Raw genomic sequence first — 23,230 nt, forward strand, 5'->3', positions numbered from 1 at the left:
CAAACACTATCTCAATGTTTCATAAGTTCTAGCACTTGTTATGCTCCGAATAGCATCATCAAGTGTAGTATTTGAGAAAGCTTTTATTATTCTAATTTGTGCTAAAAGATTGTTGACCTTGAACCTCCAAGAGAATGGTTGGATATCCTGCAACATCAACATTCTTCAGAGTTGATCAGTTGGTGGAAAAGAAAAAGGAATCATCCAAAATTGGATGGAATGATTAACATTGTGCCACGTAGAGTAAGTGTCCAATTCTTGGACACACCATGTTAGAATCTCTTGTACTCCTATTGTTTCCTTGCTTGCGTATTGTTTTCTTTATTGCGTGCCTCAATCTTATCTCTAACACATGCTAAAGTGTCAACATTTTGTACAATTGTTTGAATTTCTCTCCAGATGTGATAACCATCTACCGAACTCGATTAAAATGTTTTGTTTAAACATATGAAAATGATTTGTTGCATGATGATTGTTATATTATTTAATTTAAATATGCAAGTAAAATTTTCTTGTGATAAATGCTTCAAGAATGTTTATCTAAAATCAAGATGAATATTGAAAAAAGGGTAAGCCACACCCTAAACAGCCCATGCTGAACCCGCTCCACGACCCATCATGTGGAGGGTAAATCGTGATGCAACATTGATATTTTGGGCGTACACAGTTTGAACCATTAACCACCTGTATATAGAATATTGATTTCTTATAGAAATGCATGCTTAATTTTTGTATGAAGTAGCTGATAAAACTGCTTTAAACAAATGAGAACTTTGATCGATTACCAACTGCCTAGTTATATGCAAATTTGATAACCAATGTGAAATTCAAAGTTGTGAAATATCACACAACAAAAAGCTTTGCCAATTTAACCAATCGTCATGACTTTGTTCCATATCATTAAATAAAAAAAGTTAAAACAACTTAGATTGGGAAAATAAGGAAGATATTACCATATTGGAGATTGGGGCATTAACTAGATAAACATTCATACCAAAAAGCTTCGCCAACTAACTTTTTGCCACTTTACGCATCAATCACTACCATAAGTCCATGACCGACTGATTTGTTATGCTTTCCCGATCCTGCAGCTAATTAAAACACAAAACGTAAAAATTTGTACATAAAAAGACTATCAGCAAGAAATAGCAATGTCAGATTATATTGGCATTCACATATTTCGAAATGTCAATTATCAACCAAGTGTAAAGTGTTTTTAAGGTACAATGACCTGTTAAAAAAAAAGTTAAATCAAATTCCAAGTGTTCACTAATTTTGGTTGCTATTATTGTTGGGCCCCCTAAACTTCGTTGCTTTTTCTGTCCCTTGGTTGGGCCTTTCCTTTCTATGCATAATGCAAGAATGTTACTGTTTTCATTTCTTTTAAGTTCCTTGAATCATTTTCCTCAAGTGCTAGTTTCTTTTGTCCAGCTATTTATTTATTTACTTATTTTATTTTATAAAATTTCCAGGAGTTCTAAACAAACAACAAATAAAAGGAACAAAAAGTTGATACCTTAAAAGTCAAAGGGATTGTCAATCCGGGATTACAATTGTGACTGGGGTCAGGGATACGGTGTCTCTTCGTTTTCGACTCCCTGTACTTTGTAACTCATAAGAAGAGGAAGAAGGCTCCATAGAATTCTGTCCCCTCCTCTTCCTGCCCCTGGGGCTAATTGGTATTTCTTGTGAATTCCCCTACACATTATATATATATATATATATATATATATATATATATATATATATATATATATATATATATGAAGTAAATATTAATTAGCTAATCGTTATGTTATTATTAGGAAACACGTTATAATAATAGATAATACAAAAGAGGGAATAAGGTAAAAACAGGTGAAGAGCATACCTTTGGAGAGAAGAATGTGGAAGAAAGGTAGTCTGATCCTCCACAAAGATCTGCAGATTCTTCATCTTCATCAGGAAATCAATTTCTTCCTCTTCAAACTCCACCATATAACCCAATCGGATCAGTTCACACAGATCTGGAACAAGCTCTTCATTCTCCCACAACACTCCCTCCGCTATTTCTTCAGCAAAATGAAACGCATATTCCATAACATTTTTATGACCCGAAGATCTCTCCATCTTCTGCATATATAATTTGAAGTGCTGTTTGTCCCAACGTACCATTCTCCTTGATTCCACATCCAACACATCTCCAGATGATAAAGAAAGTCTGTAACGGATGGTCATCTTTTTCAATGTCTCAACAACTTCGGTTGCTATTAAACGGCTAACAGCTTCATGTCTCTTATCTGCCTCCATTTTAAGTTTAGGATCAGCAAGAAAGCCCAGAATGAGTTTTAACAACCCTTTTTTTATTATCTTTTCTTTTGAATCAACCGGCTTGAATGCATCATGATCGATATCAGATGTGTTTTTCTTTACAGATTCAGACAATGCACGAACACCAAGTCTGGTGTAGATCTCCACAAGCTTGGTTCGGGTTAGGGTTTTCTGACTGGGTTGAGGAAACCATACGAAAATGCGACGAGAACAGCTTTTAAACAGATCAGTCAAGAAAAGATCATCACCAATAAACAGATCACGCTTATCAACCAGAAAAATTCCATTGGAAGTAGGATCCAAAACAGGGAGTTTCCATAAGTAGTTCTTGAAAGTATTTTCTGTTCTTGGGTACCAATTTCGGACCACAAACTCCCAAAAGGCACAGCATTCCTCATGTGTTATCTGGCGTCCTGAAGTTTCCCATGTCTTCCAAAGCTTACAGTAGTCTTCAACCGAGGGACGAACTTTCACATTGAAAGTTTTCGCAAAGAAGCCGAGAATCTTGTCTTCATACTTGCAATTCTCCAAAACGTTCAGCTGTTCACCAAATAGGTTGTTATCGTCATGAAGAACACAATCTTCAGGCATTACCCACCTTCCTCTAGGGATCCAAATCCTTTTCTTGTCTTCGTCAGCAGGCTCCCACTTTAATGTAGACAAGTGATTATATATTCGAGAAATTGTTTCAAAATTGGTGTGAGAGTTGAGGTAACCAGCAAGCAACTGGCATTCCTTGTTGGAATCGGTGATAACTCCTAAAGCATTAAGCTCCTTTCTGTAGGATCCAATGCGAGTTCCATAGAATCCTTCATCGATAAAAGGACCATCTTTGCATTTCAACAAGGAATCCCAGGAAGAATCGAAAAGCAAGCACTCATCAGGACGTTTGTAGCCAAAATAGGTTTTTAACCAATTCTTTTGAGAAACTTTCTCTAGGAATTCAGCAGGAAGATCCGTTCCACTCTCTTCTTTCAGTTTCTTAACAGAATCAAGCAGGGCGTAAACATTTGCAGGAGTAAGGCTACTGCAATCTTGAGGTAAGAAAAAACCATTAGACACAAACTTGGCACCATCTTTGAAATCCGTGATAACACCCAACCTCTTCAGCTCTGCACGATATTCATGGATCCCACTACCATAAAAGTTGTTGCTGTCATCAATGAAGGGAAGGTGGCAGATTGGAGAAAATGGTTCCCAATCTTTACCAAAAAGAATGCACTCTTTTGGAGATCTGTAGTCACCAAGTCTCGTTCGTAGCCATTTCTCTTTTGAAATGCAGTTCTGGAAATCAAAAGAAAACTTGATATCATGCCTCTTTAGCTTCCTATAGCATTGCAGAAATTGAAGGACGTGTTCTTTTTTGATTAAAGATAGCAAAGCCTGTTGCTTGAAAGTGCGAGTAAATTCTTAACTGGCATCCTCAAAGTCCACCATGACACCGATTTTCTTTAATTCATTCGACATCGAAAAGATTGATCTCCCATAAAACTGTACATCAAGAACCGGGAATGATCCAAAGACTTGAAGAAGGCAGCCCCACTGAGATTCTGGATTCAACAAGAAACATCCAAATGGGCATCTGTAACCCAAATTTGTCTTCAAGCATTTCGTATTTTTAATCTCTTGGACAAGCTTATCTGAAGATACCAAACTCTTAATGCATGTTAATATGAGTAACATGGCTTCAGATGACAAAGAAGCCAGTGAAGATGAGGACTTGAGGTAATCTACAACAAGCTGATACCTCTGGTTGAACTTCACAGCCACACCAAGTAGTTGAAGTTCTTCCTTGAAAGAAATTAGGTCATTCCCATAGTAATTTTGATCTATGAATGGAATGTCACTTATCTGTGAAGCAGCATTCCATTCTTGACTGAATAAAACAGAATTGTTAGGAGTCATATCACCTCGAGATGTCTTAACCCACTTTCCTCCTCTGATACTTCTAATGAACTCAGCAGGGGAGATATAATTCGCTCCTAGATACTTAATGAACTTGAGTATCGAAATGAAATCGTCTCTTTTAAGATTAGAATTAGCTGCAAGAGACATGAGACGCTTACCGATATGTTCACAGGCTTCTGCATTCTCAAACCCAACACCAATTGTTCGTAACTCTTCTTTGTAATCCTTCATCCCAACACCATAAAATTTCAAATCAATCAATGGGACATCAACAAGATTCGAACCTTTCTTTACAAGATTCCCGATTGATGAGTCTGGCATGAATGACTCTGATGGTGGGCGATAGCCAGAACCACTGCCCGAAGAGATCTTCAACCAGCTGCTATTTTTTATTGAAGACAAAAACCTTTCTGGTAATGTACTCCCCTTTGTCCTTATATAGTGAAGCCACTCTAGAAGCAGGAATGTGTTTTTTTTAGTGAGAGTAGAGAGAGTAGGAATAGCAGCATTAGGGGGGAATAGATTAGGAACATCAGAAGCTCCAACATATTTTTGAAGAAACGAAACAAGCTCTTGGCCTGAAGTAGCATCACCAAAATAGGTGACACGACGTGTATAATCTTCACCCAGCTCAACATAATTATGCTGCCTCCAAGGATTTGAACCAATCAGCTCCACCCATCTGCTTCCTTTGGAAGGTACAAGAACTCCACTTCTTGTTTGAGTTACATTCCCATAGTTATCATCAATCGGCATCTCACTACACAGACTCTGAACCTGATATTCCTCCAAGTACTTCTTTTGTAAAGACCTGTAGAGGAAATGAGCATAAGTGACAGCCAGCTTGTGGTCTCTGTTAACTGAACTACTAGTAAGAAGATGAAGAGCATATTCATAAACACTGACAAAATTAACATTTGCTTTCTCTTTAAGCCACTTCACTAGTGTTGACTTCTTTGCACATGATCTTATGGCTTCTTGTGTGGATTTAGGTAAAAAATGTTTACCAGTTGAACCTTGGAACTCTTTGTTCCAATTAATCAACCATGAAATATCATCATAATCAGAAGCTAGCAACTTGTTTGTACCCAGAGTAACTAAATCAACCTTCCCATCTCCCCCAACATACTTGATCAATGGTGTTTTCATGATGTCGGTTTGGTAAAAATCAAACCCCCAATTCTCTGCGATGAATACCAGAAGCTGTATATAAACATCCTCTGAGACACCCATTGCAAGCTTAGAGCTCACAATGAATCTTGCATACCATTGATGCTTAACAAGTTTAATCTCCAAAAAATCCAGAACAGCGTTGTACTCTTTTTTATCGAGTGAAGAAGCAAGAAGATAGGTTCCACATGATGAATCATTGCAAAAACTCACCTTTTGGCTCCTTGCCTTGTTGATTATGCTCCAAAAGGCGGGCTTCAGCCTACCAACTTCATTGGGTTTCTGGAACAGCTTCTGTGTAGTGAAAGACTCACATGGGACAATACTCTCGTTCATCAACTTTGCTTTAATGGTGTCCCTGACATTGTTCAGCTTTGGATGAGATGACTTGTTGATAGGTAAGAAGTGAAACATGTTTGGGAGACTGGAAACAAAAGATGCATTTTTTGTTGATTTCACCAACGAGGTAAACGCATTTATAAAAGCAACAGGAAGAAGATCAAGAATTCCCTGGTTCCATCTGTTGTCCCAGAGGATATTTTCCCTTGAAGATGCCATGAGAAAATCAGCTTGGATTATGAAAGGAAAGTGTTTCTGTTGGTAAAAAGGAATAGATTCCAGGCAAACTTGAACCTCTTTTGAGCCTTTCCCCATTTGGAAAAGCAAAGGTGATTGACCATTCATCTATCTCCATTCTAGCTTCAACTTTATTTTCAAGCTTCACAGGAAATCTTTGTTTCCACATGTAGTACCCACATTCTCTGTCAACTCCATCACCAGCAGTTAGATGGAGTGTGTAGGAATCAGCATCCATGTTCTTTGCAGTAACAAAGTTTTTCTCTTTGGAAATGGATACTGCGCTTACAGTGTTAAGCCTAGAATCCTCATTCACTTCCCTCACAGAAAGCCACCTTATCTTTGAAAGAAACAAGAGAACTTCAGGATGGATACTTGAAAGCTGATCCTTGACTGGTTTGACTTTCTCTGGCTTTAAAGGCAATACTAGAGTTGTGGTTGGAAGTGGAGAAGCCGATCCATATACCCTTTGAATGGCAGATAGAATTGAATCCCCCTCGACCCATTCAGGAACAATATAACCAAGGTTACACTGCTGGCAAGGCTTTTCGTTAAACCGTATCTGATACCCATTACTGAAAATGTATGGTTGAGCTGTTATCAGAAAGACACTCTTGAATCCAATTCCTGATCATGAAATATTTGACAATGTATCAGAACAAGTGATGTCATCAAATAGTAATGAAGTTTTGGGTTTGTTCTACCTAGGTACCTTAAACTTCCTTTAAAAAGGTTTTATCACTCATGTTTCGTTTTTGTTCCACTTAAATACCCCAATACTTTAATATGGTTCCACTGCAATATTGGAAACTAAATTCTTTTTGAAGTTTGTTAATAATTATTATTTAATGAAATTATTCTAAATATGTTTCCATGTCATTGATGCATCATCATCATGAAGTCAATAGTAAACCAAGTAACAAATTACATTTTACCTTTTTTCACATAAAAGGAACAAAAATGAAACTTCAGTGCTAATACCTCTACAAGAAATTAAAGTTTAAGGTACCTAGATGGAAGTTCATCCAAAAATAAGAAGTTCGTCCAATATTTTCTTCCATTACATTGTTACAAAATATGAGCAAAATCTGTTTCTAAAGCAACAATATATCAATATGTTTCAAAACCAAAAATGAAGATGATGATGATAAAGAGTCTTGATTTTTGATAAGCGATAACTGATAACAGGAAAACAAAGTAGGCTATAAAAGAATAAGATAGACATAAGAATTAGAAGTACCTTTCTCTCCTATATAACCACACTTACGGAGGCCTTTCTTAGTAGAACGTCCAACGCTACAAATTGAATCGATATTCTTTGATAAAAACCCTTTTTCGTTGTTAAAAATTAAAAGTGTCGCTGGAGCTCCTGTGTTTGTTATGTCTTTTGAGGTAATCACAAACTCCAAGGAAGGATCAACCTCTTTCGGATACTCGTTATCCTCCACATTCTGTGAAACAACACACACACACACACACACACACACACACACACACACATATATATATATATATATATATATATATATATATATAGTTAAATGCAAGAAATAGGAATGTACTTTCTATTAAAACGTTATAAATTTATTTTTACTTATCACACACCATTATAGTGACAAATTATTCCTTATTAGGGCCTTTTACTTCAGAAAAATTACCCATTCTAGCAATAGGACAATAGGTAACCTGCTACATGCATGTTGTATCTTTTTATCTATTTATGTCTTTTCGCTGACATGGAAAGTTATGATGCCATGGAAAATATCATGTTCTTGCTTACTAACATATTTCCCTCTCTTCGATTTTATTTTTATTATTTAGTATTGAATTGTAAAATAATCATACACATGATACTAATCATAGAACTCATGTATACATAGTTTATTTGGTTATGAGACAGCAACAATGTTGTGAGCTTCTGTTTCATATGTTATATATTGTCTCACCAGAAACCGTGGTAGTTGACACTTCACTTGTTTTCTATTGAAGTTCTATGCTTTATAGTAGAAATAGAATCTTAAGTAAGTTCCGGAGATTTAGGGGCTGTTTGTTTTTTTTGTGAAGAGCTGAGCAACCACTTTTGTCTGTGCCGCGCAGACATATGCCCTCGTAGAGTGTTTGTTTTTTGGAAGTGCGCAGACCAAAAAACGTCTGCACGAGGTCTTCCTGGCGCAGACATGGGCCACTGTCTTCAAAGGTCTTCAGACCTCATTTTAACCAAAAAAAAAAAAAGACCACCCGTTTTTTTTTTTCTTTCTCTTTTTGCTGAAAATGCATTTTTAATCTTTATGACATGAAATTAAGTTTGAAAAATTAATTTATTTTAACAGCTGCAGACGTTAAAAACAAACAGTCTTCTTATTGCAGACTGCAGACATTTGGTCCACCTCTTCTGCTGCAGAGGCTTGCAGATGTGGTCCGCAGACTGCAGACATTTTGACTTCAAAAAAACAAACAGCACCTTAGTGCTTTTTAGGTGTTCGATACAAGCTATGGCTAAGAAAAAGCAAATTGACCTACATTCATGGTAGTACATTAGTAAAATTAGTAACTCGACCTCCGATTAGAACTGCAACATTTTTGGGGACTTATTCAAGGTAGAATCACCTAATATCCGTTGTCATCATTACATCCACTCCACTAAATACTAATGCTTAGTTTTTGTTATCTTTTTGTAATTCAACATGTATACTTGCATAAATATGCAAGTTTGATGCTATATACAATTAAAGAACAATCTTATATAAGAAAAATCATGATGTGAACAATTCTTCATTAAGAAAATATGAATTTCTTTATTGCCATGTCAGCAGTAAATAACATGTGTGCCATTTATGTGGACAAAAAAATTGCATAAAACTTGTTTACATTAATCAGGAGGTTACTTGTTGCTAATGCCAATAAAATTTATTGAAGTACAATCCCATAAAAAATAATTTGAAAGTGCAATAGAAAAAGGGTTAATGTCATAAACACCATTATTTATACATCATTATTCTATTTTAGCCCGAACTTTTATTTTAGTTCCTATTTAGCATTATTTTTAAAAAACTTTTCGTTTTTTATCCTTCGGCCGGTTACCAACTGATATGTCGGTTTGGCTGACGTGGCATGTTGGGTTAATATCATAAAAGCCATTATTTATTTGTTACTATTCTATTTAGCTGTAACCTCTTTGTTGCTCTCTATTTGCCATTATTTTTAATAAAAACTTTTCATATGTTTGTAATTCTCTAGTTTCACCTATTTTTAAATTCCACATTTGAAGATAAAAGTATCGATCATATGTTTGTAAATTATAAGCAACATGATTTTTTTTGTATGCCATCTGATCACTTGTGCTTTTTGGTTGTTGATATAACAATCATATACATTTGGATACAACCTGAAAAATGTTACACATTTATAAGATAGGTGCCAAAAACATTAATTTTATAAAATTATGATATTTAATTTTTATTAAGTTGCATTGCATAAACCTAGTAACATGCCACATTAACATAAAAATGAATGTAGAAAGATATGGATTTTATGAAAAGTTTTTCAAAAAATAACGGCAAATAAAGAATAAGGTTAAAACCGAATGAGGACGAAGAAATAATGACTTTTATAACATTAACCCTAACATGTCACATCTAACCTATCTAACCTAGTGATAACAGGCCAAAGGGTAAAAAATGAAAAGATTCTCAAAATAATAGCAAATAGGAACAAAAATAGTCGTCATGGCTAAACCAATGGCCGGCCTGGGGTAACCCGATGTGCTACCCCTAAAATTATGTATGCTACTTCATATATTTTGTTATGGATCCACCAATAGGCTAAACTAGAATAATGACAAAAAAAATAATATCTTTTATGGCAATAACAAGACAAAAATAGAAAATATGTTGCTATTAGCATTTTCACAGAATTTAATAACTCCCTTTTATATTTCAAAAACTAGAAATCAATTTATAACTGTTAAAATATATTACAAAAAGTTTCAAAGATCTTTAAGTAATTCAGGTGGACCACAGGACCAGGTCGCTGATCAAGTTCAAAAAACAAGAAGCAACGACCGATTAACGACTCTAAATGTTTACATGCAGAAATATCAAACCAGAAACATCAAATGCGTAGTGAAAGCATCCATAAGTATGAACACCAGATTCTACTTTAAAGATTAACAGAAAAAAAGAATTAAATACAACAAAACTGAGAGATGCTATGCTAAATACCTGGATTAGTTCCATTAGGAAATGAACATCCTTGGCGTAAAGTTCGGCAGACAGATTCTTAACAGCCTGATGAAGATCCTCCGTTAAAGGGTTTGATTTTCCGCCGATGGAGAACTTCGTCTTCCGTATCTTCTCCACATGTTTCCTCGCCGCCGAAGTCGTCGACGCCATTTCATTTTTACAAAGATACATTCGTCTTCCTCCGTGAGCAAACCACAAACAACCAACACACACAAAGACGAAAATATTGAGGAATTGAAGGATGTTAATTCCGAGTTTTCCGACTGTTTTCCGATAAGAATCTCTGTTAGCGGTGATTTGTTGGGAAGTTGCAGTTCTAGTCCTTGCTGGCCGGCCCTAACATTTTAAGGGCCCTGTGCAATTCATCAAATTTAGGCCCTAAAAGTATTGTCATTATATCCATGACAGTTTCATCGGTTATGGTCGAAGAATATTGAAAAAAGTTCTTTTAATTTTAAAAATCATGTTTAAATTGTACCATTCCCCTTAGCCTAAAAGCTAAATAACCAAAAGAATATTGGAAAAGTTCTTTTGATTTTAAAAATCATGTTTAAATGTTATTACTCCCCTTAACCCAAAGGCTAAATAACTAAGATACATCAGCAGACAGCCAACAAAATGAACTTATATGGTTAGAACATAAAAAGAAAGCAAAAACGCTTGAAGCAAATTTCTCTTAGAAATCAACAGCTCGCAAGTAAAATCTAGAGAGATATGTTGATATATTATCAAAAAAAATTCAAAACATAGAAATTAGCACAGATGATCCATTCATTAAAGAATTAAATTTCTTTTTAACTAGACATCATCAGTTAATATGATTAGCAAGAAAAATCAGTATACATCAAATTAAAATTAGATTGCAATTAAAATGAACATATAACAAAGACAATTTGCAAAACCAATGAGGGAAAGAGTGTGCAGACGAGAGATATTGTTTCAATAACATCGTGGATGTAAAAGACTAAAACACATAAATTTTTTGTATTTGGTGTTTACCGATGAGAAAATAGGACCGAAGTAGTCGAGTAAAATTGAAGCAACACTGCAGCAAATATAAATTACAAAGATTGAAGAACTAGTTTGAGGGGTAAAGAACCACAAGACATGAACTAATAATGATAGAGTCACCGAGAATCGAGATGGTAATATGGTAGACTGCTGCGAAGGATTCAAATCAATTCGGTTGTCATCATTCTTTTTTGCAACTTTCCTCTGTTGCGTATCAACGTATGATAGAGTATCATAAGAATTTATGAGAATCGAGATGGAAATATCATAATCACTCTCGCCTGGTACATCTTGATCATCCATTCCTTAACGACTTAACCTAATATGATTGGGCCAAAATATGAACACAGGATAGTACAAAATATACAAAAATTCGGGCCTTAAATTAGGTTATAACTTATTAGTTTATTGTTTATTATTGCTTATTAGCTTATTAGTGGTGAAAGAAAACAGCTTTTGCAAAGTGTTTGGATTAGAAATAAGCAATAAGCTATAATCAATAGGGGGAATACTTATTAAAATTAGTTTATTTAGCTTATCCCACCGCAATAAGTTGATTTTTCCTGTTTTCTATCAAAACACTTCAACTTAGCTTATAGCGGTAAGGATAAACAGTAAACTAGAAGCTCCTTTATTTTACCTATCCAAAGATGTTAATGTATGCTACCGATAAAGTTATTTGTTATGTTATTCTATATTGTTTTTTAATTTATTTGTCTTAAATTATCATTTTCCATACTACGACCTAAGCAAATAATCGAACCCAACAGCCAAAATCGAAATTGCAACAAAAAACAACAGTGAGGTTTTTGTTTTTTCAAAAACAACAAACTTTATGTACGATGCAGTTTTTAGTTATAAAAACCCGGAAAAAAACCGAACCGCATCGAATATATTAATCGATTGAGTAAGTTTCATTCTCTCTTTCATGTTTGTCCTAATCCCACCCTCAGTTGAAGCATCAAACTCCGACCACCACCCCCAACCTCCTCCCCGCACCGCCGATGCGATGTTCATCAAAGCGGGAAGCTTCCCGCGACTCATCTTGCGCCCGGTTCCGTTCGGCCTTAAGTATTAAGAAAACCATTGAAAGAGTGATATACGGAACACAAAAAGTCACTGCAACAATGAATATGAAAAAAGTAAAATTTATTTATATATAAAAAACGGAGATTACAAGAGCAATAACACTATTATATCAAATTAGATTAGGAAAAGCAATTATCTAAAACAAAGCAATATAAATATTTATCTAAAAAGATAAATTAAATATGCACAAAACCAATTAACCCAATGAATTAATAAGCTAAAAATACATGTGACTCATCAAATAAGACACCCGACTATGAAGATAAAAAGGTGGAAAAAAGGTAGTCTTGATCCTCCACAAAGATCTGCAAATTCTTGATCTGCATTAGGAACTCAATTGCTTCCCCATCAAACTCCACCAAATAACCCAATCTTATCACTTCACACAGATCTGCCACAATGTAACGTCCGTAGATCAGGGCTAGTCAATTTAAAGACGTTAAGCGTCAAAAATGACTTTTTGATGGAAGATTATTTTGAAAGAATAATCTTAACTAGGTTGTAGTATATGTTACAAGGATTCCGTACATATAAAGAACGTCCAAATCTGACTTCGTATGAGGAAGTTATGATTTTTCTAAGTTTCAACTTAGCGGTATGCAACCCGAAGTACTCGATTTGAGATCGAGCGGTTTTTAGCCGAAGCAACCTAAATGAAAATCGAAGATCTCGTTGTTGGTATCGAAGCGATAAAAAGTTAGGTGAGAACGGACGTTAAACGAAGAAGTTATGAATTTATAACGAAATTTTCTGTCCCGGCCTATTAAAAATAAATAATAAAAATAAAGTCAAAATTAGCCGACGAAGTCTAAACGAAAGTTGTAGAGCATAGTCTCACCTTCGCGTGGATATAAAGAACGTCGAAAACGGAGTTTGTATGAAGAAGATATGAATTTTCGAAGTTTATTAAAGAATTAATAATTAAATTTAATTATTAAATCCCGACATTATCCGAAGGGGAGTCACCGGGCATATTCGAAGTACGCCCAGCGTACAGCGAAGCATGACACGCCTCGCACTCGAGTTCTTCGGATGACGCATGCAGTGACGATTTCGGAGCCTTACGCGCAGTACGCCCCGCGTACTCCGAGGCTCCAGCCTCCTATAAATAGGATGCGAGGGTTCCGGACTTATTTGCTCATTTCTCCTCGTTTTTGTGCCGAAGCTCTGCGTGTAAACCCCCGAAGCCATCCCGACACCCCGGATCTCATATCCAAGTTAAGAAAGAAGTTTTACGCTCCCGAGATCCCGAGAAGTGCAATTCTCGAGCCGAAGCTCTGCCCGCGAGAAGTCCGTTTTTTGTGGAGATCTTCCGGATCTACCGAAGAATACTACTTCTGCAAGTCGTAGTGCTGTCCGATCATCTTCTGATCAAGTGAGTGTGTGGTTACTTTCTTCTAACGCATAATTATGAAGTATTTTATACGAAATACGTATTATGTGTATAATTTTGTTGTTATGTGTGTGAATGTATATTCACTTTCTTCTATCTCATAGATCTGATTTATTCTCTATGAAATACGTGTTATGTGGGTGTGCCTCATCTGTTATGTGGAATAGGTATTGAATGAGAATGTTATACAGGTTTTAAACTATGTATAAAAATATATATTTTTATCTACTAATATGTTGGGTGGAACATGGGTAGATAGTTGATGTGTGATAAACAGATGAGAGGCCCTGACGTTGTTGTTGTTGATCTAGTTATTCAGCGAGTATGAATCAGGTAAAGAGATAAAACTTGTTATTAGTTCGGGAGTATGGATTAAGACTAACTTAATTGTCCCTAGTCCGGGAGTATGGATTGGGCACAGTTATTGATCCGGGAGTATGGATCAGATCAGGATTAAGGTATAGTTAATTGTCCCTAGTTCGGGAGTATGGATTGGGCACAGTTATTGATCCGGGAGTATGGATCAGATCAGGATTAGGGTATAGTTAATTGTCCTTATTCCGGGAGTATGGATTGGGTACAATTATTGATCCGGGAGTATGGATCAGATCAGGAGGTTAGTTTTAGATCCGTGAGTATGGATCAGGTAGTTTTAGATCCGTGAGTATGGATCGGTGAAAAGGTTAGTTTTAGATCCATGAGTATGGATCGGTGAAGAGGATAGTTTTAGATCCATGAGTAGGGATCAGGTAAAGAGGAAAATTTTAGATACGAGAGTTTAGATCGTGTCATTGTGAGGATCGATGGGGTGGGTTAAGAGTTGCCTTTATATGGTGAAATTGTGCAAGTTTGAATGTTCTATATTTATAAATATATGATATAACATTGTGGGATGAAAACCCTATATGCTCACCAGGCTCCCAAGCCTGACCCACTCAGTTTTCTTTGTATCACAGGTATCGATACGAAGACATATTTCATAGAGAGATTTAAAGGAGATATAAATCATTAGTGTAATTGAATGTAAGTTCTGTTTATGCTTATATGTCTGTATCGGAACATGACATCCCGAGGTTTTATTATTAAATGAAAATACATTCTCTTTGAGAAATGTTTTGATAAGTTTTTATCATATCTTGTTTTGGGAACAAATTCCGCAACCGTTTTCTTTAAAAGATTACTCTGATTTTATAAAACAAAGCATAAACAAATCGGTCTTTTCTGGCCGTGAAAATGGGGATGTCACACACAAGTTCTTCATTCTCCCACAACACTCACTCTGCTATTTCTTCAGCAAAGTGAAACGCATATTCCATAACATCTTTTTGACATGAACATCCCTCCATCTTCTGCATAAACAATTTAGATTGTTGTTTGTCCCAACGAATCATTCGCCTTCCTTCCACATCTATCACATCTTCACACGATAAAGATACACTGTATCTCACCATCATCTTTTCCCGGGTCTCAAAAGCTTCGATTGCTATTACACGGCTAACAGCTTCATGTCTCTTATCTGGCTCCATTTTAAGTTTAGGATCAACAAGAAAGCCCATAATGAGTTTTAACAACCACTTTTTTATTATCTTTTCTTTTGAATCAACCGGCTTGAATGCAGCATGATCGAAATCAGATGTGTTTTTCCTTACAGATTCAGACAATGTACGGACACCAAGTCTGGTGTAGATCTCCACTAGCTTGGTTCGGGTTTGGGTTTTCTGACTGGGTTGATAAACCATACAAATATGGGACGAGAGAAAGTTTTTTAAAAGAGATCTGTCAAGAAAAGATCATCACCAATGAAGACATCATGCTTGTCAAACAGAAAAATTCCATTTGAATTAGGATCCAAAACAGGGAGTTTTGATAAGTTGTTCCTGAAAGTATCTTCTATTCTAGGGTTCCAATTTCGAACCACAAACTCCCAACACTACAAGAAGACTGGGCAATAGCGGCGACGGGTGTCGTCGCTAAAGGTTAGGGTTGTCGCCACTAATACCTTTAGCGACGACTTGTCGCTGCAAATGCGTCGTCGGTGATGTTTCGTCGCTAATACGCATCTAGTCACCGCTAAAGGGTCCTCGTCGCCGCTAATACTACACCGTCGTCGCTAATACATAGATGTCGCCGCAAAAACAGTTTTGTTTTGTTTTTAATTTAACATTAAATTTATAAAAAAACAATATAACATTTATAAAATCTGATAACTTTTTATAGAAATATTAATCCATACACAGCCAATCCAAAATATCAATCCATACCACAACCTAAAGTATTCTTCCAAATTACAAAACATTTCATAAAATCCTAAAATAACTACTCGTCCTCATCATTTCCTTCATTATTTGGTGGCGGCAATGAGCGAAACCACTCTTCCAATGCTGCAGAACAGGCCGGGTCCTTTAGTATTGTTTGCAGCATTTCCAACTATAAAGAAAACACAATATATTACCAACATATCATAATAACATTATAATTTCCAAAAATTATACCATTCTACAAAATATCAACATATCAACATATCAACATATCATATACACTTAAACATACATCTACTTTCCATAATAGCATTTACTTTCCAAACTATTACCAAACTACAAAATATCAACATATCAAATCATAACCAACATATCATTATACCATTCTACTTTCCATTATAGCATTTTACTTTCCAAAAATTACCAAAATACAACATATCAACATATCAAACCATAACCAACATATCATTATAGCATTCTACTTTCCATTATAGCATTTACTTTCCAAAAATTATCAAACTACAAAATATCAACATATCAAATCATAACCAACATATCATTATAGCATTCTACTTTCCATTATAGCATTGTATTTTCCATTATATCATTATACTTTTCAACTTAAACTAACAATTACCTGTGATTGTGGTTGTTCTTGTGTCACTGGTTGTTCCTAATCGTACATGGACACAACGGTAGGGGGTTTACGCCCAATGCCTCTGATATGTCCACGTCGAACAACCAATATTCTTTCAAAACAGTTTTTTTTATATCAGTGGGTGTTAGACCGCTTGCTTCAGAAGTAGCTTGGGTTCGTTGGTTGATCTCCTCGAGTAAAGCATTCTGTATTTTAAAAAATTAATAAAAATCATAAAAATTAGATTACTAAATACCCTTGACGATATAAACATTTATATGAAAATACAAATTAATCACTTACTTATTGTTGCTCGACTGTAGGACTATAAAATACCCCTTGACGATTGGAATTAGCCTTACGAAAAACTTTGATTCGACTGATATCCTATTTAACATTAAAAATTAGATTACTTATACTTTAAATAAATATTTAAATATAGAGAAAATGACAAAAATAGCCAATTACACTAATTGCATTACAAAAATAGCCAAAAAAATCAAAATTACAAAAATAGCCAGCAATTTCGCAGATGAGAAGGTCCCATCTACGAAATGACCTTCTCATCTGCGAAAGTACAAGCACCTAAAGCACAACTGTGCTTTAGGTGCTTGTACTTTCGCAGATGAGAAGGTCCATCTGCAAAATGGCTGCCATCTGCGAAATACCCTCGATTTTGAGTATATAAACGTTTTTTTTCTCCATTTTTCACCCTTCTCTACACAAAAACTCTCTCTAACTTTGGGCTTCTCTCGGAATTTTGGCTAGTTTTTGAAGAAAATGGAGGATTATGTCAACAATCCCGAAAATATGGTTAGATTTTAACTCTTTTAATGTTTAAACTTGTTTTTTATTTTATCATTTGTTGTATTATTTAGTGTTAAAAAAGGGTAATTTTGTTGTGTTTGATAGTTTTAATATTTTTTTAGTATACTTGAAGTTTAAATGTAAGTAGAGACAAGTGGAGACTGCGTAGATAATGTTTACAATTTGTTATTTTTGTTGTTTTTTTAGTTGTTGTATAACCTGAAAACTTGTATATTCTTATCGTATAATTGTTTATATAAAGTGCAAAATAGTCGTTTGTATATATATATTTGTCGTATAAGTATAACATTTGTATAAGTTGAAAATTTGTCGTATATATATTGTTAGAAATTGTTTATGTTTGTCGTGTAAGTTGAAAATTTGTATAAAGTTGTCGTATAACTTGTAAAATTGTTAATTTGGTTGTCGTTTTATTTTTAAATTTTTTTGTTTATATGGTTATAAAATGTTAGTTTTAATTAGAAAGATAAAAATTGTTGATATATTTGTCGTTTAAGTTGAAAATTTGTCGTTGATATATTTGTCGTTTAAGTTGAAAATTTGTTTAATAAAATGTTTATATAATTATGTATGATATTGTTTTCTATCGTAAATATATTTGTTGTATAACTTGGAAAATTGTTTATATATGTGTATGTTATTGTTTTTTATCGGAAATATATATATTAGTAATTAAGAAATTGTATTTGCATTACTAATTTTTTATGTAGTTAGTGCAGTTCGTAATCATATATTTTAAAAAAAAAATATTTTTTAGTTCTCTAATTTGTTTTTGTGTTTTTTTTGCAGCATGATTTTAGTTTAATGAATACGAAAGCCTTTGCGAACTTAAAAGACTCGGGCGGTAACACATGGGAAGTATTTGAAGTTTTAGATGATGTCAGACGTGCTATTTTCAGAGATACCGTCTTTGGTTATTTTATTGATGTCCCTCGTTTACAAGGGGACGCATTATTGTTTCATAAAATGTTCCTTCATCAGATCCGGCCGGACCCTGTTTTATCTTCAGATGGAATAAAACGTTTATATTTTCGAGTAGGCAATACGAAAATGGTTTATGGGCCGGAAGAGTTTTGTTTGATTATTGGCTTCAATTTTGGGGAGTATCCAAAAAACATTGGGAGAAAAGGGTCGGAAAAATTAATAAGCAGTAAAAAAAGATGTTTATTGCGTGAACGGCTATTTCCGGACCATACTAATAGTTTGGTGAAAATCGACGACCTGAAACGTTTAATTTTAAATCGAACATTCCTAGCACTTGACGACGTTGATGCAGTTAGAGTACGTTTGATATACATTTTGTGTGAAGGTTTTTTGGGTAAAGAAGTTAATAATCGGGTGCCACAAGATTGTTTTTTTTTTTTGCTGAGAATTTGGATCTCTGGAACAGGTATATTTTGTTTACGTTAAAAGTTCTATTTTATTAAAGTTATAATTTATATAATAACCAATTTTGTTTTTTTTTGTTTTGTTAGCTTCGCTTGGGGTAGCTATCTCTGGGATTTTACTTATGTTGACCTTGAGGATACATGGAACAAAATACATAATTATTTATCACTTTCTGAGCGTGGTCAAACTTTAAAGTACTCCGTCTCAGGATTTACGGCTCCAATAAGGGTATAAAAATTTTCTTATATTTAAATTGTTTTATTGTTATGTTTTTTATTTTAATTTTAACTTTTAATGCTTATTAATTGTAAAAAATTGTAGATATGGATATATGAGATGATTCCGGCTGTTCGTGCATGTGGATTTGCATCGAGAAAAAATAAAGACTTGCCTCGGATGAAACGATGGAGTGGAACAAAAAAATTGAAATGGGTTGACGTGAACAAGATTTGGTCAAAGATGCAGGTTTAAAAATATTTCGTTTATTATTAATAAACTTGATTATTATACTTTTATATGCATTTTTAATATGTTTAATTTTTTAGGAGGGGCTACCACCAAGACAAAACATGTTACCGGGTGATGGTGAGATGACATCTTCTTATTATATGTCATTTCAAGAGTATGTATATGATGAAGGGAAAATAGTTCCATCCCCAGTACGGGACCATTTTAGGAGACAAGACGAATCTTCGTCTAGTATGTCGTCCAGTGGTCGCTCTCATGGTAGAGGTCGGGACAGTGGGAAACACAACCTAGACGAGGTGTTGAAACGACTACATGCACTGGATCAGCATGTGTTTATGAACCGACAACCTACAGAGGTTTTTGTTGAAGAAGTGAATAATGAACAATTTTGGAACGACATTACTTTTGATGATCCGATAATGTCACAAAGAAATTATGATGAACAGGTTAGTTAGACGCTACATTATTTTTTAAATTTTATTAACATATATGAATACCTGTGTTCATATTTTATATTTGAAAATATAGGTTGTGCAAGATGAAGTGATGAATAAAAACAATACAACTGAAAATGTTTTTGGTGATATTCAAGACGACAAGGTTGTTATAGATGTTACCTTTACGATTTTAATAATTACTTTTTAATAAAGTGTCTTTCGTTATTATGTAAAAAGTTATATTTTTAATGTAGGTGTTGGAGGAGAGGAATGAGTATGCGGGGAACAAATTTGATGATGACGTGTTTGATGTAAATGATTATAGTGAAGTTAAAGAGGTTCTTATAGTTACATTAATATAAATATTTTGTTTATTTAGATATTATTGCTTATTAAATTATGTGTATTTCGTTATTAAGTATAAAATATTATTTTTAATGTAGGAGTAGGAGGAGAGAAATGACAATGCGGGGAACAAATTTGATGATGATGTGCCGGACGAAGACGAACTAATAATAACGGGAATTGTAGATTATTTTGATGATGATGATGGCAAAGAAGTTACACCCGATAAACCGAGGACTCGAAAACCATCACAATATTTGTGCCCTCCTTACACCGAGGTATTCGTTTTATTTATAAACTGATGATTTTATGTTTATGTGAATTATCTAAAAGATATAGATTTAAACATTTGAATATTGTTTTTAGTTGCACACGACACCGAAGCAAAAAAGAAGAACAAAAAAGAAGGTTGATATCAAATCAACAAGCCCCGTTCCTCCTCCAGTTTTTGATGTTGCTCATGACTTCTCCATGTTGCGCCTGCAACCTTACGTAGCAGGCGGTGAGGTTGTCATCCAAAATTATGTATTTCATTCATATGATGTCCAGCATCGTTTGTTTAATTTCGTGTTAGATAGAGATTTTTGGAGCTCATTGTTTGGGAATACACACGACGGATGGTTGGAGTCAGCGGTAAATTAATTGTTAATTAATTATTTTAAAAGTTAATTGTTTTTTAGTCAATAACAAAACTATCATGTGTGCAGCATATAACCATTTGGTACCGACTATTGATGGAGAGACGGTTTGAGAGCGACCGACATACAATAATGCCTCCAAATTTTTTTGTTTCTCATGCTTTGGAAGAAGGACAGGACTGGAGGGCATTTATGGTTGGTATTGCTACGTACCCCAACTTCATGGTTGCTTGGTGGAATGTTGATACGGTAAACTTAATTGTTTATATTGAAAAAAATATCGTTTTTTTGTTATGTTTTTGTATTGTGATGTAAATAAACATAATTTTATTTTCTGATCCTTATACAGGTCTTATTGCCGATTCATTCATCCCCTAATCATTGGCTATTTGGGGAACTACGATTAGCGTCAATGGAAGTGCATATTTATGACAGTCTTGGTAGAGGGGCTTATGAAAAATTCAAATCTGAAGGAATCTTTTCCAAATTTGAACGTCGGGTGGCAAATTATTTGGACAAGATTAAGTATTGGGCCCGGAGGAACATCCCAAGGATTCCATTGAATATGCAATTCATTTATGAAGAAAATGTTCCCCAACAAAGTAGTCATTTGGAAGATTGCGGTGTTTTTGTTTGTATGCTTATGGAGCAATTGGTTTCAGGTCAACCAATACGTGTTCTTATTGACCCAAAGAACGCAACTTTAGAGTTCCGTCTACGGATGACAAAAATTATTTGGGGGTCTAGTCTTGGTCCTATGTAGTTGGATTATATAATTGTATATATAAATTAATGTTGGATTTGATTATTAGTTTATTTTTACAATTTACTCAACGGATGGCAAAAAATATAACGTTACGACAATTACAACAAATTAATGACCTACTAATTACTTATCAATACATACAACATAAGAACGACTACAACATTTGTTTTAACGTTACAAATACAACAATTTATTGACCTAACAACTTCAAAACCATAAAAACAATATTGAAAAGCTTACAACTTGTAAACAAGAACTGCCAAGAACAACACCCAACTACAAACCAACGCTATCTTTAACTTCTTATTTTCTGATTGAAAGAGCTTATTAAGGTTAGCTACTTTAGCTATTACCATAGATGATTGGTCCTTCTCTTCATCAACCCAACTGATAAACCCGCATTTTGGTCCCTGTTAAATTTAATATTCACAGTAAGAAAATAAATTTTTGTGATGTAAACACGAGGGTTTAAATTTGAATGACATTAACAACATGATACCAAATATGGGCAAGCGTAAAACAATCTTCCTGGGTTTTTAGCTGTACCCGAAATCCTAACGATACGTTCTCCTCCGCAATTGTAGTATGCCATTAGCCTTCTTTTTCTTTTAAATCGGAGTTACTTTCTCAGTTAAATTTTTCATACTGAGTGACACCCATTTATAGAAGAAATCATATTACAGACAATTCTTTTTGACTATGAAATGAACTGGTTTGACTATGAATTCAAAAATTTGAACTATGAAATGCAGACAAGTACATTCTGTAGTATTGTCATGTCGGTCAGTGAAATTTGACTATGAAATGAACTGGTTTGACTATGAATTCAAAAAGTTGAACTATGAAATGCAGACAAGTACATTCTGTAGTATTGTCATGTCGGTCAGTGAAATTTGACTATGAAATGAACTGGTTTGACTATGAATTCAAAAAGTTGAACTATGAATTTAAAAGGTTAAACTATGAATTTTGATCAGTAGAGATACAATATTTTCTATTTATAATTGCATTTGTTTCATATTGCATTTGTGTGATGATTGTAGAGCACTATCATCGGTATTGAAAATGAGTAGTTACAGCGAAAGAACCTTTTCTCAACTACCAATTTTCTTGCATAACCTTTAAAGAACAAATCCTAATACCTTCACAGCCATTAAGAAAACCGATACCAACCGCTTTCAATTCTGTTTTGTGGCTTTAGGTTGCGTGGTATAACATACTTCTTTTATTGAGTTATATAATATTTCATGGTAATGTATCTCGATTAGTTTTTACTTACCACTAATATGTGTTCGTTTTTATGTAGATTCGTACCTTCCTTAGGTGCATGATACCGCTGATATATGTGGGTTATTTACCCCTTCTTGGGAGCTTTCTGACAACAATGTACTTCGCAGTGGCTTTAGATGGAAATCATGAACCACTACTCTTAGCAATTGGTTTGGGAACCTTACAGTGTGAAGAATCATGGAGATGGTTCATGATGAGGTTAAGAGATTGTTTAGGTGAGGACATAGAGGTTGGTTTCATAAGCAACCTGTGTGATAACATAGACTTTGGTGTTCAGAGTGCCTACCCGGATTCCTATCATGGATATTGTCCTAAAGATATAGCTCGAAAGATACGTGAGTCTGTCGGACATAACAATATGAAAGTCGAATCGTTGTTTTGGAAGTCATGCAATGCATATAGCGTTGATGATTTTTACTTGTGTTTGGAAAGGTTGCAAAGTACATGTAGGAAACCACCTTTCTGCACCTTGCTTA

At 34.6% G+C, this 23,230-nt stretch overlaps 3 protein-coding genes and 2 long non-coding RNA genes across 5 annotated transcripts; 3 read left to right on the forward strand and 2 right to left on the reverse strand.

Annotated features, from left to right (window-relative positions):
- Positions 1-581: 581 nt before the first annotated feature.
- Positions 582-5,946, reverse strand: LOC145049378 (uncharacterized). The gene is made up of 3 exons (XM_078997795.1): positions 3,745-5,946; positions 1,871-3,594; positions 582-684 (listed from the first exon to the last, which is right to left on the reverse strand). The coding sequence occupies exons 1-3, from the start codon at positions 5,944-5,946 to the stop codon at positions 582-584; spliced, it is 4,029 nt and encodes a 1,342-aa protein (XP_078853921.1).
- A 7-nt stretch (positions 5,947-5,953) lies between these two features.
- On the reverse strand, positions 5,954-10,355 carry LOC145049380 (protein NO VEIN-like). The gene is made up of 4 exons (XM_078997796.1): positions 10,185-10,355; positions 10,067-10,117; positions 7,205-7,415; positions 5,954-6,591 (listed from the first exon to the last, which is right to left on the reverse strand). The coding sequence occupies exons 1-4, from the start codon at positions 10,353-10,355 to the stop codon at positions 5,954-5,956; spliced, it is 1,071 nt and encodes a 356-aa protein (XP_078853922.1).
- Positions 10,356-18,731: 8,376 nt separating this feature from the next.
- On the forward strand, positions 18,732-19,447 carry LOC145049335 (uncharacterized). The gene is made up of 4 exons (XR_013683265.1): positions 18,732-18,811; positions 18,897-19,038; positions 19,132-19,275; positions 19,356-19,447. It is a non-coding gene; the product is annotated as an uncharacterized LOC145049335 (long non-coding RNA).
- Positions 19,448-19,475: 28 nt separating this feature from the next.
- On the forward strand, positions 19,476-20,164 carry LOC145049381 (uncharacterized). The gene is made up of 4 exons (XM_078997797.1): positions 19,476-19,724; positions 19,807-19,878; positions 19,970-20,053; positions 20,159-20,164. Exons 1-4 carry the CDS (start codon positions 19,512-19,514, stop codon positions 20,162-20,164), a joined length of 375 nt encoding a protein of 124 aa, XP_078853923.1. The 5' UTR covers positions 19,476-19,511.
- Positions 20,165-20,664: 500 nt separating this feature from the next.
- Positions 20,665-21,306, forward strand: LOC145049338 (uncharacterized). The gene is made up of 3 exons (XR_013683266.1): positions 20,665-20,693; positions 20,768-20,947; positions 21,048-21,306. It is a non-coding gene; the product is annotated as an uncharacterized LOC145049338 (long non-coding RNA).
- The last annotated feature ends 1,924 nt before the right edge of the window (positions 21,307-23,230 follow it).

This window comes from Lactuca serriola, chromosome 5 (genome assembly GCF_051521515.1).
Source record: "Lactuca serriola cultivar US96UC23 chromosome 5, Lser_US96UC23_V15, whole genome shotgun sequence".
In the NCBI taxonomy this organism is placed as follows: Eukaryota; Viridiplantae; Streptophyta; class Magnoliopsida; order Asterales; family Asteraceae; genus Lactuca; species Lactuca serriola.